Raw genomic sequence first — 24,354 nt, 5'->3', positions numbered from 1 at the left:
AAAAAAAATTAGAAACCTGAGTTATATTGTTTTTGAATGAGATTTACACTTTTTTAATCTATCCAAAAACAATGTAATTCATTCAAAAATAATATAACTCATCTCACCTTTTTTTCAAAAATTCTTAAAATTTTAAGAGCGATCGAATATATTTTTGTAATCTTGGAAATTACGGGGTACTTATGGACATGAGAAAAAAATAATAAAAACAGAGACTTACTTTTTTTAGGAAATTTGCCACTTTCTTTTTTTTTCATTTTGTTTCTTCTATTTTACTTTTTTTATTCAAAATTTAAAAGTCATTAGACTTTTTTTTTTTTGTTTACTTGAGTATTATTTTTAGATGAACGGACAATTGCTTCGAGGAACAAGGAAATCAAACAAGGAACTCATAATGTTTGTGGCGGCTTTGACGTCAAATGAGGCTAAAAGTCAGCGGTCACCCAGCAAAACCCTTCAGGTGAAGAAAGATTAATGAGCCCTGCTAATGTTAGATAGACTAATTCTTCTGAATGGTGGATTAAAATAACCCCCGTTTCTTTGTCCTTTAGCAGCCAAACAAATATGAGGATTCGAAGCTTCTTCCGTGTCGAGGTTTTGTTTCGTGTCAACCAAGATTACTCCCTGGGGGGTTTCATTCCTTGCTTTTGACTCTGGACATCCTCCTTTTCTTCCACATGAAGCTGCTGCTGCAGCAAATTCAAACTCATGGAACTTGCGTGTTGAGAAGAAGGACATGGATCGAATGCAATCCATCATAATATATGTTTCGATTGGGCGATTAATGATTGGAAAAAAAAAACCTTTAATTATTAGAGAATGATTCGATATGTATTTATCTTTAACGTTCCCTCTCTCACGTGCAAATCGGATTAGATTTGGTAATGTGAAATTAAACCCAAATGCATGAATGGTACAAACCAATTAAAGAAAGACATTAGACGGATACTCGTAATCTATGTTAACATCATGATAAATATTTTGATTGAATGATTAATAATTTCAAAAGCTTAAGCAATTAGAAAATGATCCATTTACAGACCACCACTCGTATCATACAAACATTAGCATAATCTGTCCCTTGTGAAAGCAATGTCAATAGTTGGATGACACAACATAAGAAGCAGAAGTATAAATTTGCAATCAACAATTTTTTCTTTTTCTTTTTTTCCTGAACAAACCAATCAAATTAAGAGCCAATCAGTACCCTCAAAAGAAACATGACAACATCTATGCAGGATCCTATCAGAGGGATATAATTAATGAATGCCACCAAATTATTCAATATGCACAAAGCTATTACACAGATGAACAGGCAAGGCTATACATCTCCTCCAAAAAGCCAATAGTGAAGAGAGATTTTGTAAGAAAGTAACAGATGTAATAATTGTCATAACATCATTTCTAGAGTTTCCTGACCTAAGCAAAACATGCTGAGCCATTCCTAACAGTGTCACTCATATAAATAAAAAGATCTACCATATATGTCACTAGCAGGCGTTACCTCATAAGATCCGTCCGGTATCTCTGTTCACTCTTGTTCATAGCAACCATGGAAAAGGTTTACAACAGTACATATATGTGCTCCTATTCATGGCATAAACATTTTGGAAGAGTTTCTGCTTCAAGCGGCAGATGCTGAAGAATGTCGGTCACACAACAGGGCAAACAAAAACATCAACAGTAATGATAACTATGATCGCAGAAGAGGGGCGAGCTGTGTGCTAAAGAGATCACCAAGAGCTCCACGAATGTCCATCTGAAATAAAAAGAAAACGATAAGCGTACAGCAATCTATTGAACCTCAAAATGTGGATCATACATAAGCCAAATAATGAAATAAAGAATGATTTCTATGTATACGTAAATGGTTGAAGGATGATCTATTCCATGAGAAGAGATCATACACCCACGTGTATGCATGAGCGCGCGCACTCAAACAAACATTCGTGCATGTAGATGTGTGTGCGTGGATGTACATGCATTTTGACCAACTGAACCTTCCAGTATTTCTTCATAAAGCCACAACTGGAATCAACTGTTTGCAATGAAAAACAAGATGATGTCCTTAAAAATATAATATAAATATATTATATTTTGCAAGCAACAAGCTACAACAGATTAGGGAAGATTAGTGAAGAAGATCTTAGCATATAAAAGAAGCAATGGTTTAAGCTCGATGCTTCAGCTTACATAACATGATCTTTCGAATACTATAAGACTTACCTGATCACAGCAAACAAGTTTGGTGATTAGTGGATAGAACTCTCTAAGATGCTTTCTGAATATTAGACTATCCATACAGCACATTCGTTTGAGTACCTGAAAGATCAAATAGAAGTCTAAGAAATTACTGAAGGTAACAACTGCCAGTATTAAGGAAGGATCATAACTTTTTTTGAAGTATTTGAAAAAAAACCTCAATAATAGTAGTTATACTATTGTATCCGAGTTATAAAGAGATACAAAGGGAGACCTAAAAATGTGATCTGAACAGCAAATTGGTTCTTCAGGCAAATTTTTGGCTGTAACAGCAAAATGAGGCTACTACAGCAGAAAATCCAGAGATCTGATATTACTTCAAAACACAGACAAACATAAGAATTTTCACTGAACGCCAGACAAACACGGAGGATACAGATTTAGACATGAAAGTAAAGATGACAAATCCAAGAAATAGGTTAACAGCAATTTTTTGGCTGTAACAGCAAAATGAGGCTACTACAGCAGAAAATCCAGAGATCTGATATTACTTCAAAGCACAGACAAACCTAAGAATTTTCACTGAACGCCAGACAAACACGGAGAATTTAATTAGAAAAGTAGCTTACCAATCTATTTAAGTATTTACCAGAACTAGAAGGAAAAATTGCATATATATATCCCTCCAAACTTAGTGATTTTTGTATTTGTCCGTCTAAATTTAAGTTTAACACACTATATGTGTGTGTGTGTGTGTGTAAACTTTTAGATATCTTATTATATTTAATCTCTGACAGTTGACTATCAGCACAAAAACTCCAATTAAACATTAATAATCTTCAAATTAGTTTCCTCAATTTTGTATCTGCCACATAAAATTTATGTTTAAAGAAAAGGGGTTCAAATTATCAATGACATATGAGTCAATCTAGATGTTTAAAATTTTAATATCTTTTTAGATCATTGGTAACCATGGTTGGTAATGGTTGACTCGGGTTTATCGGACAGATGCTAATTGGCGTGGCATGCACGGAGGATTTAAATATTTGAAGGGATATATGTGTGATATCAAGATATTTGGATGGATATATATATATATGCTAATTTGAAGGTGCAGACATGCTATTCCAAACTTTAATATAGAGAAAATTATAGATCCATATGAACATCAAGGGAAGTGAAAATACTGCAGAAAACAGCACTGTTTCTGATATTTCAGAAGCAATACAGAAAACCTATTCTGGTTGAGTAGGAGATAACAAGAGAACAAATGATTTAATGAAGAAGATTATTACAGGCAGCTTCGCAGAAACTTCCATTAGATCACAATTACCAATAAACCAATCCTAATGAAAACTTATTAAGTTCAAGCTCCAATATCCTGAGTTTTTGAATAGGGCTACGGACACCCAAAATCACCAAAGTTCAGGTGACCTGGCCAACCCAGGTCTATTTTCTGTTTATATGAGGAAAGACTCATAAATTACTGCAATGTTCTCCAAAAACAAAAACATTCTACCAAAACAGAAAAAGGGGGCTTATAAAAGAGATACAAAAATTTGATCTTGACATGACAGTGAAGCAAAAGATGAGGATAAGAAAGTACAATAGTAGTAAGAGAAGGATAAACTATTGACATTTTCTTGATTTAATTTTTTTTATTTTCATTTATTTTTGGCTGATATCCTGAAGCCTCAATCCCAACTGCCTAATCCTAATCCTGAACCATAAATTTTAACCACGTTCTCTGTAACTCTTCCAAATAAGAATCAGTTAGTTTCCTAGCAAACAAGTTCTAAACATTTGCCACCTTAAGAGTTTCAAAATATTGTCAGAATGAAATTGTATATGAAATGTTATCAGCAAGAAACTTCCAAGCACGTCCTTTGTGCTGACCAAAACTGGTAAAAGTTTGACCTAATTGGCACAAAATAGACATAATAGCAAATAGACATAACAGCATGGCCAAGTACAACTCAGCATAAATCTTGCTGGCTGAAACCAGGACTAATACTTCAAATAAAAAAGAGCTCTAAAAACAACTTTCTTGAACTTCAATAGCAAATTACAAACATGATAGAATTTCAGAATTATTGAATTAATACCTTAAATATAAAATACTGAAACTAAACTTGTTACAACTTGAAGTCAACCATTATTAGGCTCATAGTTTCTTGTAGTTGAACTTTAACTTCATATATTGAGCTTGACTGATCACATATATATAGTCTTATTCTATACCAAAAAATTGCAAAACAACTGCTTCTAGATTATTGAAACAACAGATCCAAGCTGATCAAAGTAGAATCATAACGAGAAATTACATGCCTAATATGAGATAGTTGATATACTGAAGCATTTCCTCTAGAATGGAATACTATATACTGATGTAAAAATTAAGAATTACCAAATCTTTCCAAGAAACAATCACAGCAATAACATATCTAACACAACACAAGCATAATAAATATAAACAAATAGAAAATACATGTTAGCAGCTCCTGATGTATGTATCTTACCTTAACAATAACTGGAGCTCTCAGGTCAAGTACACGATGTAGATGTGCATAACCCACTTCCACCAATGTACCTGATTTGAGCTCAGAAGTCTCCTTTAAGATCTGACCACAGAAAGAAACCAGCTTCTCTTCTGCTATGCCTTTGAGTTTCTCTTCTGAATCTAAAGTTGCAAGATAGCCTGAATCATTGATTGATGTCGGGACCACTGGACCATCAGAATTCACTTGTTCATGACTGCTGCTTTTCCATATTGCAGTTGACTTGTGTAAGATTTCTAAATAAATGGAAGTTCCGGTTATTTCTTGGCGAAGAAGATTTAGAGGTAGCCTGTGCAACATTAACCACCAAAAGTAAGACTTTGATTGACAAATTAACCAAGATATCCGTAAGCCTCAGGCTTAGCTACCTTTCAGAGGGTATATATTGCATTCGCAATATAAGGTTTGATGAAGAATTATATGAAGCAGCAAATTCTATGAGAGACAACAAGATGTCCATTATTGCAATTTTATGGGGGACCTTTAACTTGCTCCAGTATTTTCTCTGCAATATTTCAATTATATCATCAGGAGACTAATCAATCTACAATAAGTTAAGCAAGATGATACAGGCTGTTTGAATTTTATATTACCTGTATGCTATCAATAACGCTTAACAACAGTAGTTGAGTAATACATTTTCCTTTAATAGTCTCCATCATCGAGTTCTCTTCATCATAATCATCAGGAACAGGTTCTGCAGCATCAAGGATCTGCATAGACATTCCGCATACAGAATCAAGCAAATAATATGCCAAAATGGAACAAAATATAGGTAGAGATGACTCCACATTAAACATAAACTATGAGGGATTTTAAAGATACTTATATCTCGTACACCATCATATAGTTCTGGTCAACATAAGTGACACAAATCATAAGTTCCCAGCTATCTGCAGTTGGCTACATGGATCTTTTCCTATGATTGCCATCAAGCACGACTTAAGGAAATATCGATATTCAAAGTTTGTGGGAAAACTTCTTTGATTGTTTCAAACAAAATACTATTATCTCTCTCTCAATCACCTCTTCCACCAACCAATCCCAACAAACTTCCCTAAATAATTATTGCCATCGATAATAATTGTACCTAATTGTTCACAAATGTAATATTCTTATTCTATTTTTTCATATGAGGATGAGCAATCATTGTAATCCATGGCATGGGTGACTCAGGTTCTAATTATGAAAACAATCTCCCAATGCTGTAGAGATAAAGATAACTACACTATCTCCCTGTGTTATGTGTTAGTGAAAGTTGTGTGCATTGGTCTGCCCATTTCTAGTAGCTCTATACATTGATGATTGATCTCAACATTCTCAATTCAAGAAAATTAGCTTTCTACTTTTATTGTTTGCTAACTAACCAATTTAATAATTAATAAATGATACTAGCTCACAACTGTGCTATACCTTTTCCTTTTCAATTTTAAGAGCAGACAATAATTACATAATACTTTCAATACTCTATTTACTTCTACCATCCCACTTGGAATCTAAAAGCAATATTTTCCTTGATATATAAATCCAAGAATTTTAAAACTTCTTAAATTTTTTTGTTTAACTATTTTATCTATATCCACAAAATTCTTATATTAAGATTGCTAAAATGCACTTTATATATTTGGTATTGATCCTATGAAACCTAAAACCCATAGTTTCTAACATGTCTTCATAACTAAAAAAGGGCATACCTAGTGCACAAGGCTTCGGCCAATGTGGGGTCTAGAGAGGGTCAAGTTTAAAATTAATAAACTAAATAATATTATCAAGTATCAACATACAATTTAGAAGTTCATCCAAAATATACCTAGCAAATTCATAAAGGGTACATAACATTTTAACGTGACCAAGGATTTAAATAACATCATAAATTGAACAACTAACCCCATTCTCAAAAGTTTCATGTTCAAAATTATTATTGACTCATTCAAGAATACAAGAATGTAACTCACATGAAAATTTTAATTAATTCACTTTTATTTTCTTCGAAAATTTACCGTCGCCCGATTTAGGATTCGCAAAAACATGATTAGACTACTGGGTACAACTTTTTGTTCTTAACAAATAAGCTAAAACTAATTGCCTAAAACATCCAAGATTCCAAGTCCTGTCAAAAAGATGTAGTTTCACAAAAGAACACAACTTACAAACCAAATATACCATATCGTAGTAAATTGAGAATATATTCCATATGATTTTTTTTTGTCTCCATCTAACTATTGCAATTAATCACCATCTTCAATCTAGTGAATAAACACATAAATGATTAAAAAAGAACATAATGAACAACCACCAACCTTTACAGGTGAAACCGGACCAAGATCGTCTGTATCGTTCTTTGATTTGGATGTGAAACTTCTAAGAAGAAGGTTGTCCATCATATTACCCATAATCCTTTGACCAAATGTTTGGCTACGCTGGACGCTTACAGCTACAGCAGGCTTCTGCTTGTTACCTGATGGTGATGGAAGACCTACAGAAAAGGAAAATGACTACCCTAGAAGAATCCAAGGACAATATATATGCCTCAAACCAATTGACCACAATTTATAGCCCTTAAATAAGTATAACTGCACGAATTTAACAGGTGAATATGCATGTTGCAGGTACATCCAGTGGGAAAGTCACTACATGGAAACATACCATCAGACTCATCCAAGTTTGTTTGGAGATTGCTTTCACCATAATCATCCTTAAAGTCAGTTGTGCTGATTATTTTTCCAAAAGCTTCTCTACCAGCAGATAAGGATTCGTTAACCATAGCTCTTCCTCCTTCCTTCCTATTGTGATTGATACTAAATGGACTGTCACCATCTTTGTCATCTAAATCTTTGGATAAAACTGCTTGGTTTTTTTCCTCAAATCCCAGAGAATTGAGGAGTTCGAGAGGTTGAGTTGCATATGATGCATCTCTGTAATTTAACAGTTATACAAAAAGAAAAAAGGATCAGAACAACAAAGAGTACTGATACAAGAGATGAACTCATCAACAGCATACCTGATGCTTTTTAATAAAGTATCCCAGTCACTATCACCAAACTGATGGCCCCCAACCTCCACAAGATGCACTAGGGCTCCAAGAGAGATGCAAACGACACTCTGGTCTGTTTTCTTGGCACAATCAAGGAGAAAGTCCAGGAGTGGTGGAAGCATGAAGCACACTTCCTGAAGAAAGCCAGAAAGTAAGAGCATGTAACCATATAAATAACAACTTAGGACGAGGTTCTAGACAGTATGATACTATGATCCTTCAATACAAAAATGTTAAATTGAAATCATAGCTCAAAAGAACATTAAAGAGGAAGGATAATTGCTTTAGTTCATAACTGGAATATCATGTGATACAGATGGAATTATTTAACATGGCTCAATGAAGAAAAAAAGAATAGATACCTTATAGAAAGTATTGAAAAGATTGCAGAGCAACTGAAGTGAATGGACGCTAGTCTCCCGGAGCCACTCATCACCTGAAGAGACAGGACCATATCTTCCAGCATGTCGTACATGGTCGAATATAGGAAAAAGGACTCTGTGAAAGATGCTCTCCCAGAAAGCAGAAGAGAATTTCTGGCCTCTCTCATTCAGCAAATCAAATAGCACTTCCAGTGCACAGTTTCGAACTTCCAATCTAGGGTCCAGTGTTAAGTCAGATAAACCAGCCAACATAGGAAACCAGTAATGCTCTGTTATATCGAAGTTTGTCTCTAGCCCACCATCCAGGGGTTTCAGGGCTCCACCAGGTATAAATCCCTATAAAAACAAGAAGAATAAGAGAAGCAAACTCAAAACCAAAAGATTAAAGGGCTTGTAATATTGAAATATTAAGCCTGTGAAAGTAAAACATACAAAGAATCTATCAAGGAATATTTGTTTTCACTCAGTTTCCATCTTCCCATGGAGCCTGATAGAATAATGCAATCTTGGATACAGCTATAAGTACAAACTTGGAAGTTTAGCAATACTAACATGGTCACACGGATAAATAAAACTGGGTAGTTGCATATCAGAAGGCAAATGCATAACAATCCAAGTTCATGTAACCAACACAAACATTTCTACTAAAACAATTTGATAGAAAAATTAATGAGTCAAAACCTTTAAAATGATCCACTTTGTATCAAACTAGCTGTTTTGTTCACGAATGGTCATCAAAGTAAGCTTTAACTGCCGTTTTTATACTCAATGCTAGATGACCAAACTCATGAGCTAGATGAACAAATGAGGTCATTCTAGAAATATCCAATAATTTATCACCTTCTTTAGCTCAAGGAACCAAGAAACTATCACATATTATCAATAAGGTCCCTTAGAAAATTGTTTAACTCCAGCAGTGCAGTTTATGGTGTGATCATGATGACAACTTGAAAGTTGCAACATAACACTTGACTCATAAAAACCCCGGGGCTTCTTTGTTGACATATAAAAAAGTATTTGTTCAAACTTCTTCCCTCCACATTACCATGCCTAACCATTTTTCTTTTTTGCGTATTGTTATGAAATGTAAATTCGTGCTAATATTTGTTGAACTTCTAGATCTATTTTTTTGTTTACTGTTACAAAATGTTGATTGAAGCTAATATTTAAGTTGATGTTAATATTTGCTTAACTTCTAGATCTTTTTTTTTGTTTATTGTTACAAAATGTTGATTGAAGCAAATATTTATGAGGCTTATAGTCAAATTTTCTTTATTGCTTACTGTTATAAAATGCTGAATGAAGCTAATATTTGTATGGCCTATATATGAAAAATCAAAACCAATGTCACAGTTTATAAGGAATCCATCCTCTGGATCATAAATTCCAAAAGATCAGTTTCTAAACTTCGTTATCATAGCTTCACGGACCAACACAAAATGATGATATTTTGTTATTACTTACTAAATTTATGATGACAGGAAATATATTTTAAAAGTGTGTTTTCGCTTGAGAACAGTGAAGAATATTGACAATTGACATAGTAAATTTCTGTCTTCAATGACTATGATTACACATTGAACATCAATTCCTAGATATGTTATTTTATATAATTGTTCCAAGACTATGTTAGTACTTTGGGATAATTCTTGATGACATACTCTTCTCTCAGTATGAAGTGCTTTCCCACAATGGCTAATTAATGAGTTCCCCATCACTGTTGATAGTGGTCTAATATTTTGGTCTGATGTGGACCAGCATACCAATACGTCTGGACCAAGAAAAAGCAGGAAAGAAGAGGGGAGAAAGAGAAGGGATTTGAGAAAGGAGGATTCGCGGAGGGGCAAGCAAGGGCAAAGGAGGAGCAGAGGACGAGGAGGATGTACCATCCAGAGGGCAAAGAGAGAGGAAAACGCAGAGGAGGAGGAGCAGAGGATGGAGGAAAGACAGATGAGGTGGAGGCTGAGAAAGAGGCGGGAAAGCAGATAAGGAGGACGAGGTATACTGAATGCAAAGAAGGAAGCAGCTACCAGCAATGCAGTGACTGAGAGCAGTGGAGAGACTATAGTGAGGTGGTAGGGAAAAGGAAAAGGCAAAGAAGAGAGAGGTCAAGGCACAAGGGAGTCAAGGTGACACTAGAGAGATTGAGAGATTGAGAGCGAGAGAGAGAGAGAGAGAAAGAGAGAAAGAGAGAGAGAGAGAGAGAGGTCATGTGGTTTGACCCTATAAAAAAAAGAACAGATTGGACCACCTAGAACGGGCTGGTCCATGTGCTGGTTTGCCATCAGACCAGTAAATAATGCCCAATACAGACTGGTGCTAGTGGAATCTAAAACCTCGAGTAAAACATGGTTCTCATTAGACTCTTATAACTCAGGATCACTCATCAATACTACAATAAAAAACTGTGAGAACCAAAAGAGAAAAAAGCTGAGTGCTTCAACAATTTTGTTATAGTACTCATTAAGCTCTACAACTTAGGATGATCAGTAGGGGAATCAATAAACTTTGTGAGAACGAAAAGAGAAAAAAGTTGAGTGTTTCATCCATGGTATGCAATTTTGAATGGTACCGCTCGATACGGGTGGTACGTACCAGTCCGATGGCATACCGGTACGCGGACCACCCGCTACCGGACGGTCCGTGCTACAGTGCTGCAGTGTAACATTGTAGCAGTGCTATGATGCTACAGTAAGAGAAAAATATTTAAAATCACTCGGTACGCTGGTACCGTACCGAGCCAACCTCAAAATACTAGTACAGTACGGTATTACATACCTTGGTTTCAACAATGTCACTGTGATTACAACTAGCATCACGCAAGCATGGTTCATCTTACCGATCCGTACCGATATACTGACCAGCTATTGATACCGTATGTACTAAGTTGTACAGAGCCATACCAAGCATACCGACACACAATACATGGGGGTGTACTGATCCCTTGTTGGACCGGTATGTACCACCAATACAAAACGGTTTGTTGAGGTGCGACGAACCTTGCACACAAGCAAATGATATCAAGAAATATTCATTAGGCATCTCATTGCATGCATATATTACTATATGTAGTATATGATTATATTCCACGAATTCGTCAAGAACAAGTTATTATGAAAATTTCTAGCCAAACAATGTTTTCTAGGTCTGTTAACAATATGAAATTATGTCTAAACATGAAGAAGTATGTTTTGATGCAAACCTCTGCAAGACGATCTTCACATATACGGAGGAGGGCAATAGCCTTCAAGCTAATGCGTGGTGAGACTTTGTTATTAGCAAAACGAATGAGGCTGTTGACACAATCCATAAAGCAGTCCCCAACAACCTGATCGAAATGTTCCAAGATAACTGCAAGACAAACTATTAGCTTCATTGGAAATCTAGGATAATTTAAACTCACAAGGTTAAAGTAACTGTTTTCTCACCTTGCTCAACATTTTCAAATGCGCTTTCAACAATTGATTCAAAGTCATCATCAGCGGCTGCAGTAAAGATCATGAACACACTCCGCCAACCAGATTTAATGCTGCCAACCTTTGATTTAATCATCTGTTATGCCACCACCAGCAGTTAAGAACCATTTGTTTTGTCATGAAGAAGACAATGAAATAAGGAGCATATGATACATACTAAGTTTGTGTAAAATTAACAGACCAAAATTTACCTGAACAATGCAATCCACAATCAGGCTGCGTATTTTTTCATTGGGGCTATTCCGCATAAGAATGACAAAAGGTTTCAAAATGTCATTCTGGAAGGTGAAGTTGGTGAGCTCAGCACGCTCCAAATACTTCATACCAAGTTGTCTAAGTGAATCAATGGCGTACATAGCAACTTTTTCCTCATGGTGACTACCGGCAGCAATGAAATGCTGAGCCAAGACACACCATATTCTAGCCCAGACCTGAACAATGGAATATATCACAAGTTAAAATCAAGAATAATCACAAAAAAATCCATTGTAAAAGAATGCAACAAGACAACTTTATAATCAATACAAAGATATCTAGATTTTGGCATGCATCTGACAATGTAATGCACCAGAAAATAAGAACCAAAATATGCAGTGAACTATCTTTTGCTCACCTATATGATTATGCACAATTCCACCAAGCAATGATTATATCCTATTGCCACCGAGTAAAAAAGAAAAATCTATATATGTGCCATGTTAACCTATTACAAACATAAATTAAATACATGGTGTTGCAAAACTGTCATTTTAAAGTAATGTTTCCATATTTTCGAGTTTGACAGCCGACATTGGAGATTGAAATTCACTATTGTAATAGCATTAGGACTACTAAATTCCAATATATTAGTATATCAATGCAGGCACTGTAGAATCATAAATACCATAGAAACATTAAAGTACTGAAGGAACGTCAAGTACCAGCCGAATACGAGCCATATTATAGTAGCTTATCTCAACAAGTTTCTGTAAGCTGAAGACACGAGCAGGTGTTTGTTTCAGTTCTTCAGCAGATACACCACAAAGAGCAGTGAAGAACTCCACAACTGAATCACTAGGCAATTTTACACTATTTACAAAAGCTTGCTCTGCTGGTTTTCCAGCTAGCTCTCTAAGAGACTGCAGAATTGCATCCTTAGATATTTGATTTGAGCCCTGCATTACCGTTGCAGCAATAGACGGAGTTGAAGTGATATATTCTAGCCTTGAAACACATTCCAACACAGCATTCCAGGTGTCTTGTAGTGATTCTGTATCCGTATCACATAAAACAAGCAGGGTGCGTAATGCCTCCACATTTTTACCACGCATCTCCTTTGGAGCATGCAAAAAGGTAAATCTGCATGCAGATTTTTGTAAAACATTGCATCACTTATTGGTATAATTTGTCATTGATACTCAGAAGAAGGAACAAAATGATATAAGATTTATGATGGTAACTTAAAACATACAATATTGCAATAGAACCTCATGCAGAAACATACCGTACTAAGGATGTTAGGAAAGCATAACGCAGTGTATCTATCCCAAGAACACGTGTTAGATGTATGCCAGCTCTGAAACCCTCCATGCAAAGAATAACCCTTGGCTTGTTGTCTGTTTCTTCCATCGTGACAGAAAATGCTGCTAGCAAAGGCCAGCCTACAGCTTCAAGAATTGGTCTAACCAGTTCAACCCGTTGAGCTGTGTAGAAAACACCCCTTTTTTCACCTTTATTTTTAAAAAGAGCCTGTATTTGCTGTTTAACATTTTCACTCTCTGCCTTGGTATCAATCTCTGACTGTTTTTTAGGAAGAGCCAAATTAAGAATATTAACAAGATGACCTCTCTCCTCTGTTTCTGGCCTCAGTCTGCTGCTTTTAGATGCACTGGGTGCATCATTCTTCATCTTTATCTCTTCTTTAACAATTGAATCATATATCTCCTCTAAAATCTCCTTTGGAGCACACTCTTCTATATCACTTGCAGAATTCATGCGTATAAAATCGGATTTGGACATTTTTGGCCAAACCATTGGATTGTGTGCATCTGTATTTAACATTATAACTGCATAGGCAAGAACATAGGCAGTATCTGCATTCTTGAAAAGTCCTGGATTATCAGCACAGTAACTGCAAAACAAACATCAGCTAGCTAAATAATCAAAAGTGGCAACTGTAAGAGCATCTCAAATTAACAACTATACCGTTCAGCAAACTTTTCCATGATCCGATCAATTTTCTGTGCTTCTCCAGGAAGTCGAAATCCTTTCAGAAACTCACGAATTGCAATATCAAACTTTAACCCTGAGAACTTCATGGAATCAACATAAGCATGCATGACAGCAAGGGGAAGTTCCTCATGCTGACCCAAATATTCACCAATCATAACCTGAAATATAAAGAAATTAAACACACTTTTATCATAAACAAAAAGAATTGACATAGAAGACAACCTTATCCAAACTTGGAGTGCATTTCAGGAACTGGGCTATTGCAGAAGCCTTATCCTCAACCAACTTGTTAGACAACAGTAATTCTATCCCTTTTGCTGGTTTACGATTGAACTAGAAACAAAGGAACTGGTTAATATTTAACCATAAAAAATAAAACTAAACCCTTACGAAACTAGAACAGAGGATATAATTCCATTTTTCTTGCATAAATTGCTTTTAAATATACATGACTGACAATATCCTAGTTACCTCTAAGATAACTGCTTCCATCGTGGATTTATGAGCTTTAGCCTTCTCAAATTGGTTCAGTCCATCATCCTGGTTCTTCAGCTCATTAACTGTAACAGATTCTCTAGCCAAAACATCGTCTTCAGGGGATCGAACGATGTTATAATGCTTAACAAATTCTCTTCTTAGCTTCTCCCAATCAACCAATGATTTCAGCAGACTAACCAAGCACTGCAATAAATAAATAAAATGATAGACGTTGAGAATAGAAATAAAGATTAAACGCTTGCATGAAAACATTAGACAAACAGTAAAAAAACAATGGTTTTTATTTAAAGAAAAAGAGGAAACCTGAAGGGATGAGCCTTTAGCAGATGCAACCTGCATCAAACCAACTGAGCTGGGATCTGTAGTTAGAGTCCCTTGTGCTATTCGTGACAGAGCATTCACCTGCTTAGATCAGCATAAATGAGAATGTATTACAAAGATGCCACGCTTTAACTCCAAGCCATCAGTACAACTCGCTTGGATTTTACCATGAGTTCAAAAAGGTTTGGTGCCTGAAGATCACAATCATAGTTAACAAATATATCTGCAAGCATTTGTGAATCCTTGCATACTTTCTCGAGCATCCTAAGAGAGAATCCATTATAAGTTTCCATCAGCAAGATAACAAAGCTTGCAGCATGAGCAAATGCTACATGGCCAACAATGGAATACAACATAATATTACAATGAACTGAAAATAAAACTATTACAATGTGAAAGATAAGGAAAACAACATTTTTTTAACACGAAAATAACATATCACCGGAGAACAGTTGTTCTTTGGCCGAGAGCACTCTCATTGCTTTCCAAGGGTTTTAATATTATCAAAGGAAAAAAAACACCAATTTCTCCCTGAAAAATAGTATATATAAGATCAACATGATAAATGAGGGGACAGTCACTATGACCATATCAAAGTAACATACCTTAAGACTTTCCCTAAAACGGAGCAAAAGAACTGCAAATATTCCAGTTGCATGCTGCATAACAAGATTTAGCATAAAAAAGAGTAACTACTTGAACAAATAAAAAACCATGTAACTTCAGCTTCTATGCAAATCTAGTTACCAGCAATTCCCAACGATCAGTAAATAAGCAAGCATTAGATAATGAACACGACAAGCAGCAACAAGTAATAGTGCATAAATAACCTGAAATACGGCTGGTGAAGAAGAAACAGAAGCCCGTAGTAGCGCGTAAGAAAGATATGCCTTAACAGAGTCAATAAAATGGAAATTTTTGGTGAAGGATTGGCTCACTCCTTCCAGTAAACCCTGCAAAGAAAGTCATAGGTATGTCAAACAGTCAAAGTACAAACTATGAAAACATGTTTAAAACTTAAAAGAGCAAAGAGGAAAAATGAATTGAGTAAAGCAATTGGAGAAAAAAAAATTGACAGATGAAGCTTTCTTGCCTTTACAAAGTCCACAATAAACTAACCTGCAAAAGCTCAAGAGACAAAAGCCTTGTCTTTGTAGTAACCTCGTCGCTCTCTTCTTTCATCCCCATCTGCATATATAGACTTCAACATGTGAAGATAGACTGCCAATAGACTGTGACATCAGAACATTTTCACAATTTTAGACCTTGCAAAGTGTGCGAAACAGCAACAGAGCATCACGTTGCACCACACTCATGCTGTCAAGATCAATCCCTCTGAAATAAGATAAGAGTGATGAATTTGTTACATTCAACAGAAATAAACCACAACTGAAGGCTAAAACTATTTACACAGTTGAGAATTTCTTTTATACCGTGAGATTTTCTTTCCATCTCCAAGTTGAACGGCTTGATCGAGAACGGCCTCTAGACCCTGCAGATTGTATCTTATAATAAGATATAATAAACAAGAAACCCCAGTGTAGATAATTCCAACTAATCAGTAAAACAATCTCAATTTTTTAACAGATCTTGGATATTAATTTTAAACAAATGGAGCACCTTGATGTCTGCACCACCAGCCAAATTCTGAAGTTCCTCAAAAGATGGAGATGTTTCATTTGTGTGACTCATGGATAATGCATCTGCTGTTGAAGTTTTCTTCTCATCTTCGTCTCTAGACATTTCTACATTATCAGAGGTTGTGTAGCTAGCTGAAGGAATATCAGCATGCTCATAACTACTGGATGACACAGAAACCTAAACACCCATAGAAAATAGTTGATATTCTAAATCATTTTTTCCTGTACGAAACCCTCTACTTTCTTAAACAACTCAGTAAGATCAAATAAGATTAAAAGAATCCAACCTGATCAATTTCCATTCTCCTAAAGACAATATTGATCATTTGGGTCAACATTGCTTTTGAAGTTCCCTGATTTATTGGACTCTTGCTACAGAAAAAGTTTAGAGATCGGTATGCATTAGATAATATTTAATGAATTGACAGTTTCTAAGGAAGAATTTGATTGGCATACCTGTTAAGAGCAATGTTATAGCATACTCTAATCACTCCCAGCAAAGGTTCTCCATGCACTGTGTTTAAAGAAAGTAGACTAATTTATCAAAATTGATAACTAGTGGCACAGTCATGACAGTGTAGTACAGATTAAACATCTAAAGACAAACCATGCCTGCATATAACCTACCAGTTCAGCAACTAAAAGGAAATTATCCAGTTTGAGGTACACTTATGATGCATTGAAACATTTAAAACACAAAAAAAAAAAAATGTACCTAGACTTCTGCCTATGCAGGGTCTGGGAGGGTCGATATATGCAACCTTACATCGAGAGGTTGTCTGACTCAAACCTTATTCTCCCATATCACAAAACAACAACCTTAATGTTCTACCAAAGGCTGCCCTCTAAGATAATTTTTTAAATTTTAACCTCAAAAAACTTCCAGAGATCTAACCTCCAAAACACCAGCCAAAACCTCTGAGAAGGTTATCATAAAAGGTTAAGGAAAGAGTCATAATCTAGACAACAAAGACACATGCATGAACATAGAATACAAACCATGATCGGAAAATGACTAACCCAAGCTCAATTGCTTAGTTACAGCTTCTTATACAAATGCAAGAAATGAATCACCAGATAAAAATGCAGCTACAAATTCCAATTATCCATGGCATGTGGAATGTTTCATTTAGATCAAGCAGTCCATACGTCTGTATGTATTTATGCATAAATGTATGTAAAATCCACTAGTAGTGTTTTAAAAAGTGCTAGGCGTTAAAAAGTGCCAAGGCCCCAAATACCCGAAGTGCTAGGCGGTCGCCTAGGCACCCACCCGACGAAGCAAAACATTACAGAATATTAAATTTTAAAAAATATATATTATGATTTATAAATATAATCATAAAAACAAAATGATAAATCAAATTGAAAGCATACAAAGTACCAAATTGCATTGTCCATCTTCAAATAACAAAAATATTAAAAAAGAAAAGTTTAACATCAAATTCAATGAAATATGCTAAAGGGTTCTATTGATGGAGACATATGCTAAATGGGGTTTCCAGTATCGTGCTAAACAGTTCTAACTTCTAACTCCTAACAGAGTAATAGTGCACCGCCTCAACATGGTGCACTGCAGCAAGTTAATCCAAATGAGAAACAATGGACTAAGAAGAGAACTAGCGACTATTGAAGAAGGTGGCAGGAGGGGGTGGCGGATGAAGGCAACAGTGGACAAAGCTGTGGATAAAGGCAGCAGTGACAGACGTAGGGCAACAGTAGGTGAAGGTGGCGACGACAAACGTAGGGTTTCGCTTTCAAGTTTGTGTTAGGGTACAGTAGTTGGTTCAATGGGTTAATTACATATTATCCCCAGTAATTAGCTACCTTTAGCATTTCGGTCCCTATACTTTCAAAAATTATATTGAGATCCCTGTACTTACAAAAGTGAAACATTTAATCCCGTTGCTCCAGCAAAACCCTTTTCTCTTTCTTGATTTTCAGCCCTATAAAAATATCTTTTTAACCATGTATAGAAATACCAATGTAACTTTTGAAATTGTAAAGACTAGAATGCTAAAGGGGCCTAATTATAGGGGGTAATCTGTAATTAGCCCTGGTTCAATTGAACCAACTTGCTCGTTCAATCGAACCCTGCTCAAACCCCGACCCAACTTGGCTCAGGCGCTCGCACGAGGCGCTTGACGGCTGACGCCTAGGCTCAGGCGAGTGCTCGAGCGACGCTTCATTAAAATGCCTTGCATTGATGTTTTGCAAGGCGGTCAAATGAGGCGAGGACCTCGCCTCGCCCGACTGTCTAAGCAAGTGCTTGAGCACCTTTTGAAAACATTGTCCACTACATCGAATTAAACAATCATATCATACCACAAATTGTTGGATTACCGAATTACCAGCATAAGCAAGGATTGAACGTTGTTTTGCAGCATTTTAGGTGCCCTGTAGTTGAACTAAAAAGTTGAGAACTTGCATGTTTTTTATGTCTAGTTCAGGAAATTCGGTATCTCAGATAAGATAAGACTAATATTAGGTGCTCTACATGGAATTCAGATTTAGATTAATAAGCTCTCAACTCTTCTGATATTCTAGGCTTTTAGCTTAAATTTCCACACTTTCTACCACTTATGTTAGCAGTAAACTCAAAAATAGTGACCATGAAAAATATTGGACTGCCTTTCACCTGCCTCTTCAAGAAGAATGCAACTGAATTTTCACCCATCATGAAAGTCTAATTATTCCTCAAATGTTATCTTCTGGGAGAACAATGTTTTCCAGCCATATTGATGCAGTACAATTTTAAGAAACTGAGTATGATTGATTAATGATGTACAATTTTTAAAATTTTGGAAAAATAAGAAGAAAGATATGGTACATACATCCTGACAAAAGTGAGAATTTCAGTCAAGCACCAACATGCTTGAAAAATATGTAAGTTCACTACATAACCTACATATACAGAATTTGAACCCAAGAGAAGGATACAAACAAGCTTATACAACAAAGTTTTCAGCAAAGAATTAGATTTTATATCTTGCACAACTCAGGCATGTTTTTGAAATGGTCAAGAAAGTAATTCACATCCCTCTTTGAAAAACAAAAGCAGAAAATACAATCTTATACCTCTGAACCTTGTGGATGATACCGCAATGAGAAGCACCTTTAAAACTTGTAATATGGTACTGCAAAATTATATGAGTGTCAAAACTCAAGTTAAAAGATTTCATTTTGAAGATATATCTAGATAATAGAAACAAATTCGAAAAATAATATGTACCTGTCGGACGAAGAGTTATCAACACAACCACAGACCATATTGAGAACATCAGTAAATTGTGAAGCATTTTTACCACCCTCGAGTCCAGGATCACCCTCTAAATGATCATAAGCTATAAGTTTCTGCCACCATGAGAATTTAATTAGAAACACTATAAGTACTATAAGCATCAGGTGCATAATAGTCCAAGTTCATGGCAACAAGAGAAAAATAGAATAGTCGAAGAGGGAAAATGGACTATAAAGAAAAAACCGCACTGCATATGCAAAGGTTTCATGTGAGGATTAAAGATTCATCACATGCCACCAGAACGTAGAGCACATGCATGTACGTTATGTGCACTAAATATAAAAGATAAAAATGGCAAAGAACCAAGGTTCATGTGATGTAGGCCCCAGTAAATATTCCTGTGGTTCCAATAGAGAACGCTCTGTTACCTTAATGTTTGTCATCATTGTTACTTAGATTGCTTGCTCTTAGGAATGGTAGCAATCTTGGACAGGAGGTTTTCAATTCTTTATGCTTGCATTTAAGTTTGGAAAATCTTTTGTAAGTTCTAAGGGTGTTACTTGCTAACCTCAGCTTTGTATATCATGATACATTAGTGCACATTGCAAATGTCTGACTAGGATAAAAAGTAAAAATAAAAAAGACAGATCTAGTTACGAGGCTCCCAATAATGCAAGGTCTAGAAAGGGTAAACGTATGTATTCTTGACTCCAGATATTATTTACAGATGTTGTTTCAGAGACTCAAGCATTTCCTTGGTCACAAACAGGCAACCTTGCCATTGTACCAAGCTCTGGCCTCTTCAAACATATAGTGGCTACAGATAACAAAGAAGAAGAAGAGAATGATTGTCACATTCTTGCTAGTCAAAGAAGAAGAGAAAACAAATTCCTAAGGAACAAAAGGAATGGATAAAGTACAGAGAAGGGCACAATAAGACAATAAGATAAAAGAAAGGAAAGATAAGGATAGGAACAAGGGGAAGTTATGGTATAGGGATTTAGTCACATGCTAGAATTGTATTGATATAGTGGTTTTGTCAAGAAAACATTTTGATTATTTCATCAAGCAGATCAAGGTTCTAAATTTTGAAGATGAAGGGTTTGACCTGCTGCCAAATGTTACATGTAGGAACAAGGGATGTGGGACTAATACAATGCATATCCATTGCCTGTTCTCATCCTTTTTCCTCACAAGACCACAATTTTCAAGCAAAGGAAACTTAAGTCACAAAAGAGGCAAAGAAAAAGGAGAAAAGCCAACTTACTATGAATAAGAAGAAACTATAATTGTGACACATCTATAGTTGTGCAATAGAAGCAACTGTATGGAAAAGATATGACCTATCAGCTGTAAGGCAATGACTAAAGGTAACGAGAACAACTAGTCGTCAGACCTGCATCTTTTAACAGCATAAGCTATAATAGTAAAGAATGTGTATGTAGGCATGTTCATCAGTAACATAATAAATGCTATTTCAAACCACACCATAGTTGTTAAAGCAGTCAGAATCTAGTGCATGAGACAAGCTGTTCTTCATCTCATCCTAAATAGACAAACCATTAGCAGGCAAAAAATTTCAAAAATAAAAAATCATCCAACATAAAGGATCAAGATAAGGAACATGTTTTAGACAAACCATTAGCAGACAAAAAGAATTCAAAATGAAAGATCATTTGCTAATCCAGGATTTAAATAATTACAGGAAGAATAAAACAAACTTATATGCAATAAACAAACATGAGTATATGTGCATCAATAAGCCTGCTATGGATGTTGGACCAAAATTCACACTTGTTTTTGCAAAACTGTAACACAACTTCTAGGAAAGAAAAGGCACAGAATTCTTTGAGTCAACAGGGGCAACATACATGAAGACAGTCAAGTGCAGGCTCCAAAAGTTTTATATTCTTCATCTCAAATGCAAGCCTCAGTGGCTTTAAGACAAGCTCAGCTTGGGTCCTGTCTAAGGTGTGGCCAGCACTTGCTAAAGCTGCTATAATAGGTTCACTCGTCTCTTGGGACATATTCATGGTTACATCCTTTTCAGTACCTGCAACTGGAGCTTCCCCTTCTTTCACTGCTACAGCACCTTCAGCTCCAATGCTATGCGACAATAATAACTGATTAATGTCTGTAGAACTTGGTGAAAGCACATTGCAAAAAAAAAAAAGCATAGTTGAACACTTAATGAAGTAACCAACTAAGCGCCTACAAATTATGTCAAATCGAGGCTCACATCAACCTTGAAGGTATCATGACTGATATCAGGAATGTGTGAAATCCACTAGTATCTAAAAGATAATTATTTATAGCAGAAACAGAAAGCCATCTTGATCCCAATAGAAACATTGCATAAGTTAATGTAAAACTTAAGCACATAATAAGAAATTTAGCAACCTCTCAGCCCCTGCCAAAGTTGTTGCATGGTTATGATCATCAGAAGTCAACTCTGGCTTGGTCTCTTTCATGTTGTCTGAAAGTGGAAGATAAAAACAATCGATTACAAATATTCTCAGCTTGAATTATAGTTTAAATGTTAAGATAAAACAACCAAGTAAAATTCTCAGTTTGAATAAGAGAAACAATTTGAACTGACAAAAAGATTTTTAGGTAACTGCTGTCCATTTCCATAATCTCCTTCTTCTTTACATTTTCCCCAACTTCTCACCTGGTGTGCTATTCACTACAACCATGCCAACGTCTCTTCTCTAATTAGATCCATTTTTCATGTTTCCTAGCCATATATGTTCATGCCATCCCTATGCACAAGAACGAAAACACAACTTAGGGCAAGTCAGGTTTAGCCCACCAATATGTTGCATTCTCTCACCACCGTTATTTAACAGATCTAAGTGGACTTTATTTAACAAAAACAGGTCTTAATATGACTTTAGTACCTACCATATATTTCCTAAAAATTCAAGTATTCAATACATAATCTGAGTCTCCATAAGGGCAGAGCTGGTATAATATAACCTAGAAAACATGAATAAACAAAACTTAGTCAAAACCATGCCTAAAGTACACCCAAATTTGACTGTAATTCTAATTTACCATACTTGGATTGTATTACCTTCCCCCATGCAGCTGGCATACCTCTAGTTACAGGATTCTATTGAATGAGTATGCCAAATTATTCATTTATCTTTTAAGCATTTTCATAGCACAACCAGCTTTTTCCTGCGGTATTTCTAATGTTAACATGACTTTTTTCAGTATTAATATAGGTCCTACTCCTACCATACTCTCTGACTATGAAAGTGTCATCTAGATTGTTATATAAAATAACTCCTCAAATTGGCCCAGTATTCCTTTTAATGGCAGCAACTTCGATCAAACATCTACAGTCTTCATCCTCTATGTACTTAACATTACCTAAATCCCCACTCTTTCTTTTATCCTTTTTGAAGTCCTGAGATGATCTCTCCATCTTCGGTACCTAAATTATTGTAAAATTACCAAAAGCATTAAATTTCATCCAACATTCCAACTATGAGTTTTTATTCTTCTATTCCAGTTAGTTTCTATATCCAAAAGCCCTATGTTTTCCCACACCTTTGCCATACTTCATAGAATATCTTTCCTTCCCTTTGACTAGCTCCTAACGTACTACATTCAACTGCAAATTCCCACTAGACATCCGAAAGTACTTTTATTTTTTTTTTCATTTCATTAATCTTTTCCTCGATTTTTGCTTACTCTTCGTTTTCCTTAATCATGTGGATTCCATCTTGTTCGATCGTCTTATTATGAAATCACAAGCCTTGCTTGATATTCTATATGTCCAGGAACATTTTATCCGATTATACTTCAGTCAATTTTCTATGCGAACTCAAAATATTGCAGGTAATGTAGACAGATAGATCAGGTCTACAGGCAACGACTTCGGAATACTAAAGGAAGACAAAATAAAGTAAGGATTGAATACGAAAAAAATGTAAAAACTGACTTGGGGATGTACCGACCTAGACAAGTCTGCACAGCGCTCTGCAGGGCGGGGTACTTCTTTCCCATGCACTCCTTGAGCATGGCCTCCAAGGAGCGGATGATAAACCCCGAAGCGGCGGAGGCGGCCGCCATGACGAAGAGTCCTGTGGAGATCCGCCTCGACTACCCCTTCACGACTCGATCTCAGACCGTCAGGGCAAGAAATCCGTCGTGATCCACGAATCAGAAGATAAATCGAGCGGAAAGAACAGAAGAATCGGATGACCGCGGGGAAGAATTCGCCGACTGGAAAGAGCGCCGAGAGGAGAGGAGAGGAGAAGAGCGAGCAGATCTGACTTCGGAGAGGAAAATGTCGTCCGCGATGGAAGCTTTCGCGCGACGGACATGCGATCGCAAGTAAAAGGTCCCCGAGTCGAGCCGTATCACATGCGACCAAAACCACTAAACTGCAAGTGGCGATCCTGATCCGATTTAAAGAACGAGATTGGACTAGAACGATCTTGATCCGGTCAAACAGACGCTGTATATGAGGTGACTTTAAAGTTAAACAGGCTCAGATCGAAACATGTAGGTAAACACAGATTACATTCAAGTCCAAATTTGAATCTGACTCGTTACTTGCGAACTGCATTTTAACTCATACTTTACTACTCAAACCTATGTGAAAGGTATTTAAAGGATAATTAAATCAAACATACAGAATATTAAAAAGGTGAAAATATAATTAAATCAATGTAACTCATTTGGGATGAGTTTGATTGGAGTTTGATGCATGCATTAGTGTGTCAATTATGCCCATCCCTTATAGGATGAGGACGAGAAAATAAACAATAATAAAA

At 35.9% G+C, this 24,354-nt stretch overlaps 1 protein-coding gene across 2 annotated transcripts; it reads right to left on the bottom strand.

The window, feature by feature from the left end:
• Positions 1–1,233: 1,233 nt before the first annotated feature.
• On the bottom strand, positions 1,234–23,952 carry LOC103982554 (brefeldin A-inhibited guanine nucleotide-exchange protein 5). 2 transcript variants are annotated; one of them, XM_009399514.3, is made up of 33 exons: positions 23,533–23,948; positions 21,965–22,040; positions 21,436–21,670; positions 19,556–19,677; positions 19,402–19,460; positions 16,780–16,837; positions 16,611–16,695; positions 16,304–16,501; positions 16,117–16,175; positions 15,949–16,018; positions 15,803–15,871; positions 15,514–15,636; positions 15,289–15,342; positions 15,126–15,214; positions 14,851–14,947; positions 14,666–14,764; positions 14,336–14,545; positions 14,087–14,197; positions 13,838–14,022; positions 13,137–13,763; positions 12,574–12,991; positions 11,845–12,084; positions 11,606–11,729; positions 11,380–11,528; positions 8,157–8,513; positions 7,762–7,928; positions 7,407–7,675; positions 7,061–7,236; positions 5,354–5,473; positions 5,129–5,265; positions 4,722–5,049; positions 2,227–2,322; positions 1,234–1,759 (listed from the first exon to the last, which is right to left on the bottom strand). In XM_009399514.3, the coding sequence occupies exons 1-33, from the start codon at positions 23,645–23,647 to the stop codon at positions 1,694–1,696; spliced, it is 5,388 nt and encodes a 1,795-aa protein (XP_009397789.2). In that variant the 5' UTR covers positions 23,648–23,948; the 3' UTR covers positions 1,234–1,693. The 2 variants fall into 2 exon arrangements, with proteins under 2 accessions (XP_009397789.2, XP_064962553.1); XM_065106481.1 differs by lacking the exon at positions 21,965–22,040 and having other exon boundaries at positions 23,533–23,952.
• Between the last annotated feature and the right edge of the window lie 402 nt (positions 23,953–24,354).

The sequence above is a fragment of the Musa acuminata genome, chromosome BXJ2-4, assembly GCF_036884655.1.
Source record: "Musa acuminata AAA Group cultivar baxijiao chromosome BXJ2-4, Cavendish_Baxijiao_AAA, whole genome shotgun sequence".
In the NCBI taxonomy this organism is placed as follows: domain Eukaryota; kingdom Viridiplantae; phylum Streptophyta; class Magnoliopsida; order Zingiberales; family Musaceae; genus Musa; species Musa acuminata.
This window is presented reverse-complemented; position numbering and strand designations above follow the sequence as displayed.

What these genes read in the sequence shown, in the direction of transcription:
- LOC103982554 (XM_009399514.3), bottom strand. Translation starts at nt 23,647, where the DNA reads ATGGCGGCCGCCTCCGCCGCTTCGGGGTTTATCATCCGCTCCTTGGAG. An exon ending in TATAACATTGCTCTTAACAG is followed by an intron (nt 16,696 to 16,779) that starts GTATGCCAATCA and finishes CTTTTTCTGTAG; the next exon opens with CAAGAGTCCAATAAATCAGG. An exon ending in CTGGTGGTGCAGACATCAAG is followed by an intron (nt 16,176 to 16,303) that starts GTGCTCCATTTG and finishes TACAATCTGCAG; the next exon opens with GGTCTAGAGGCCGTTCTCGA.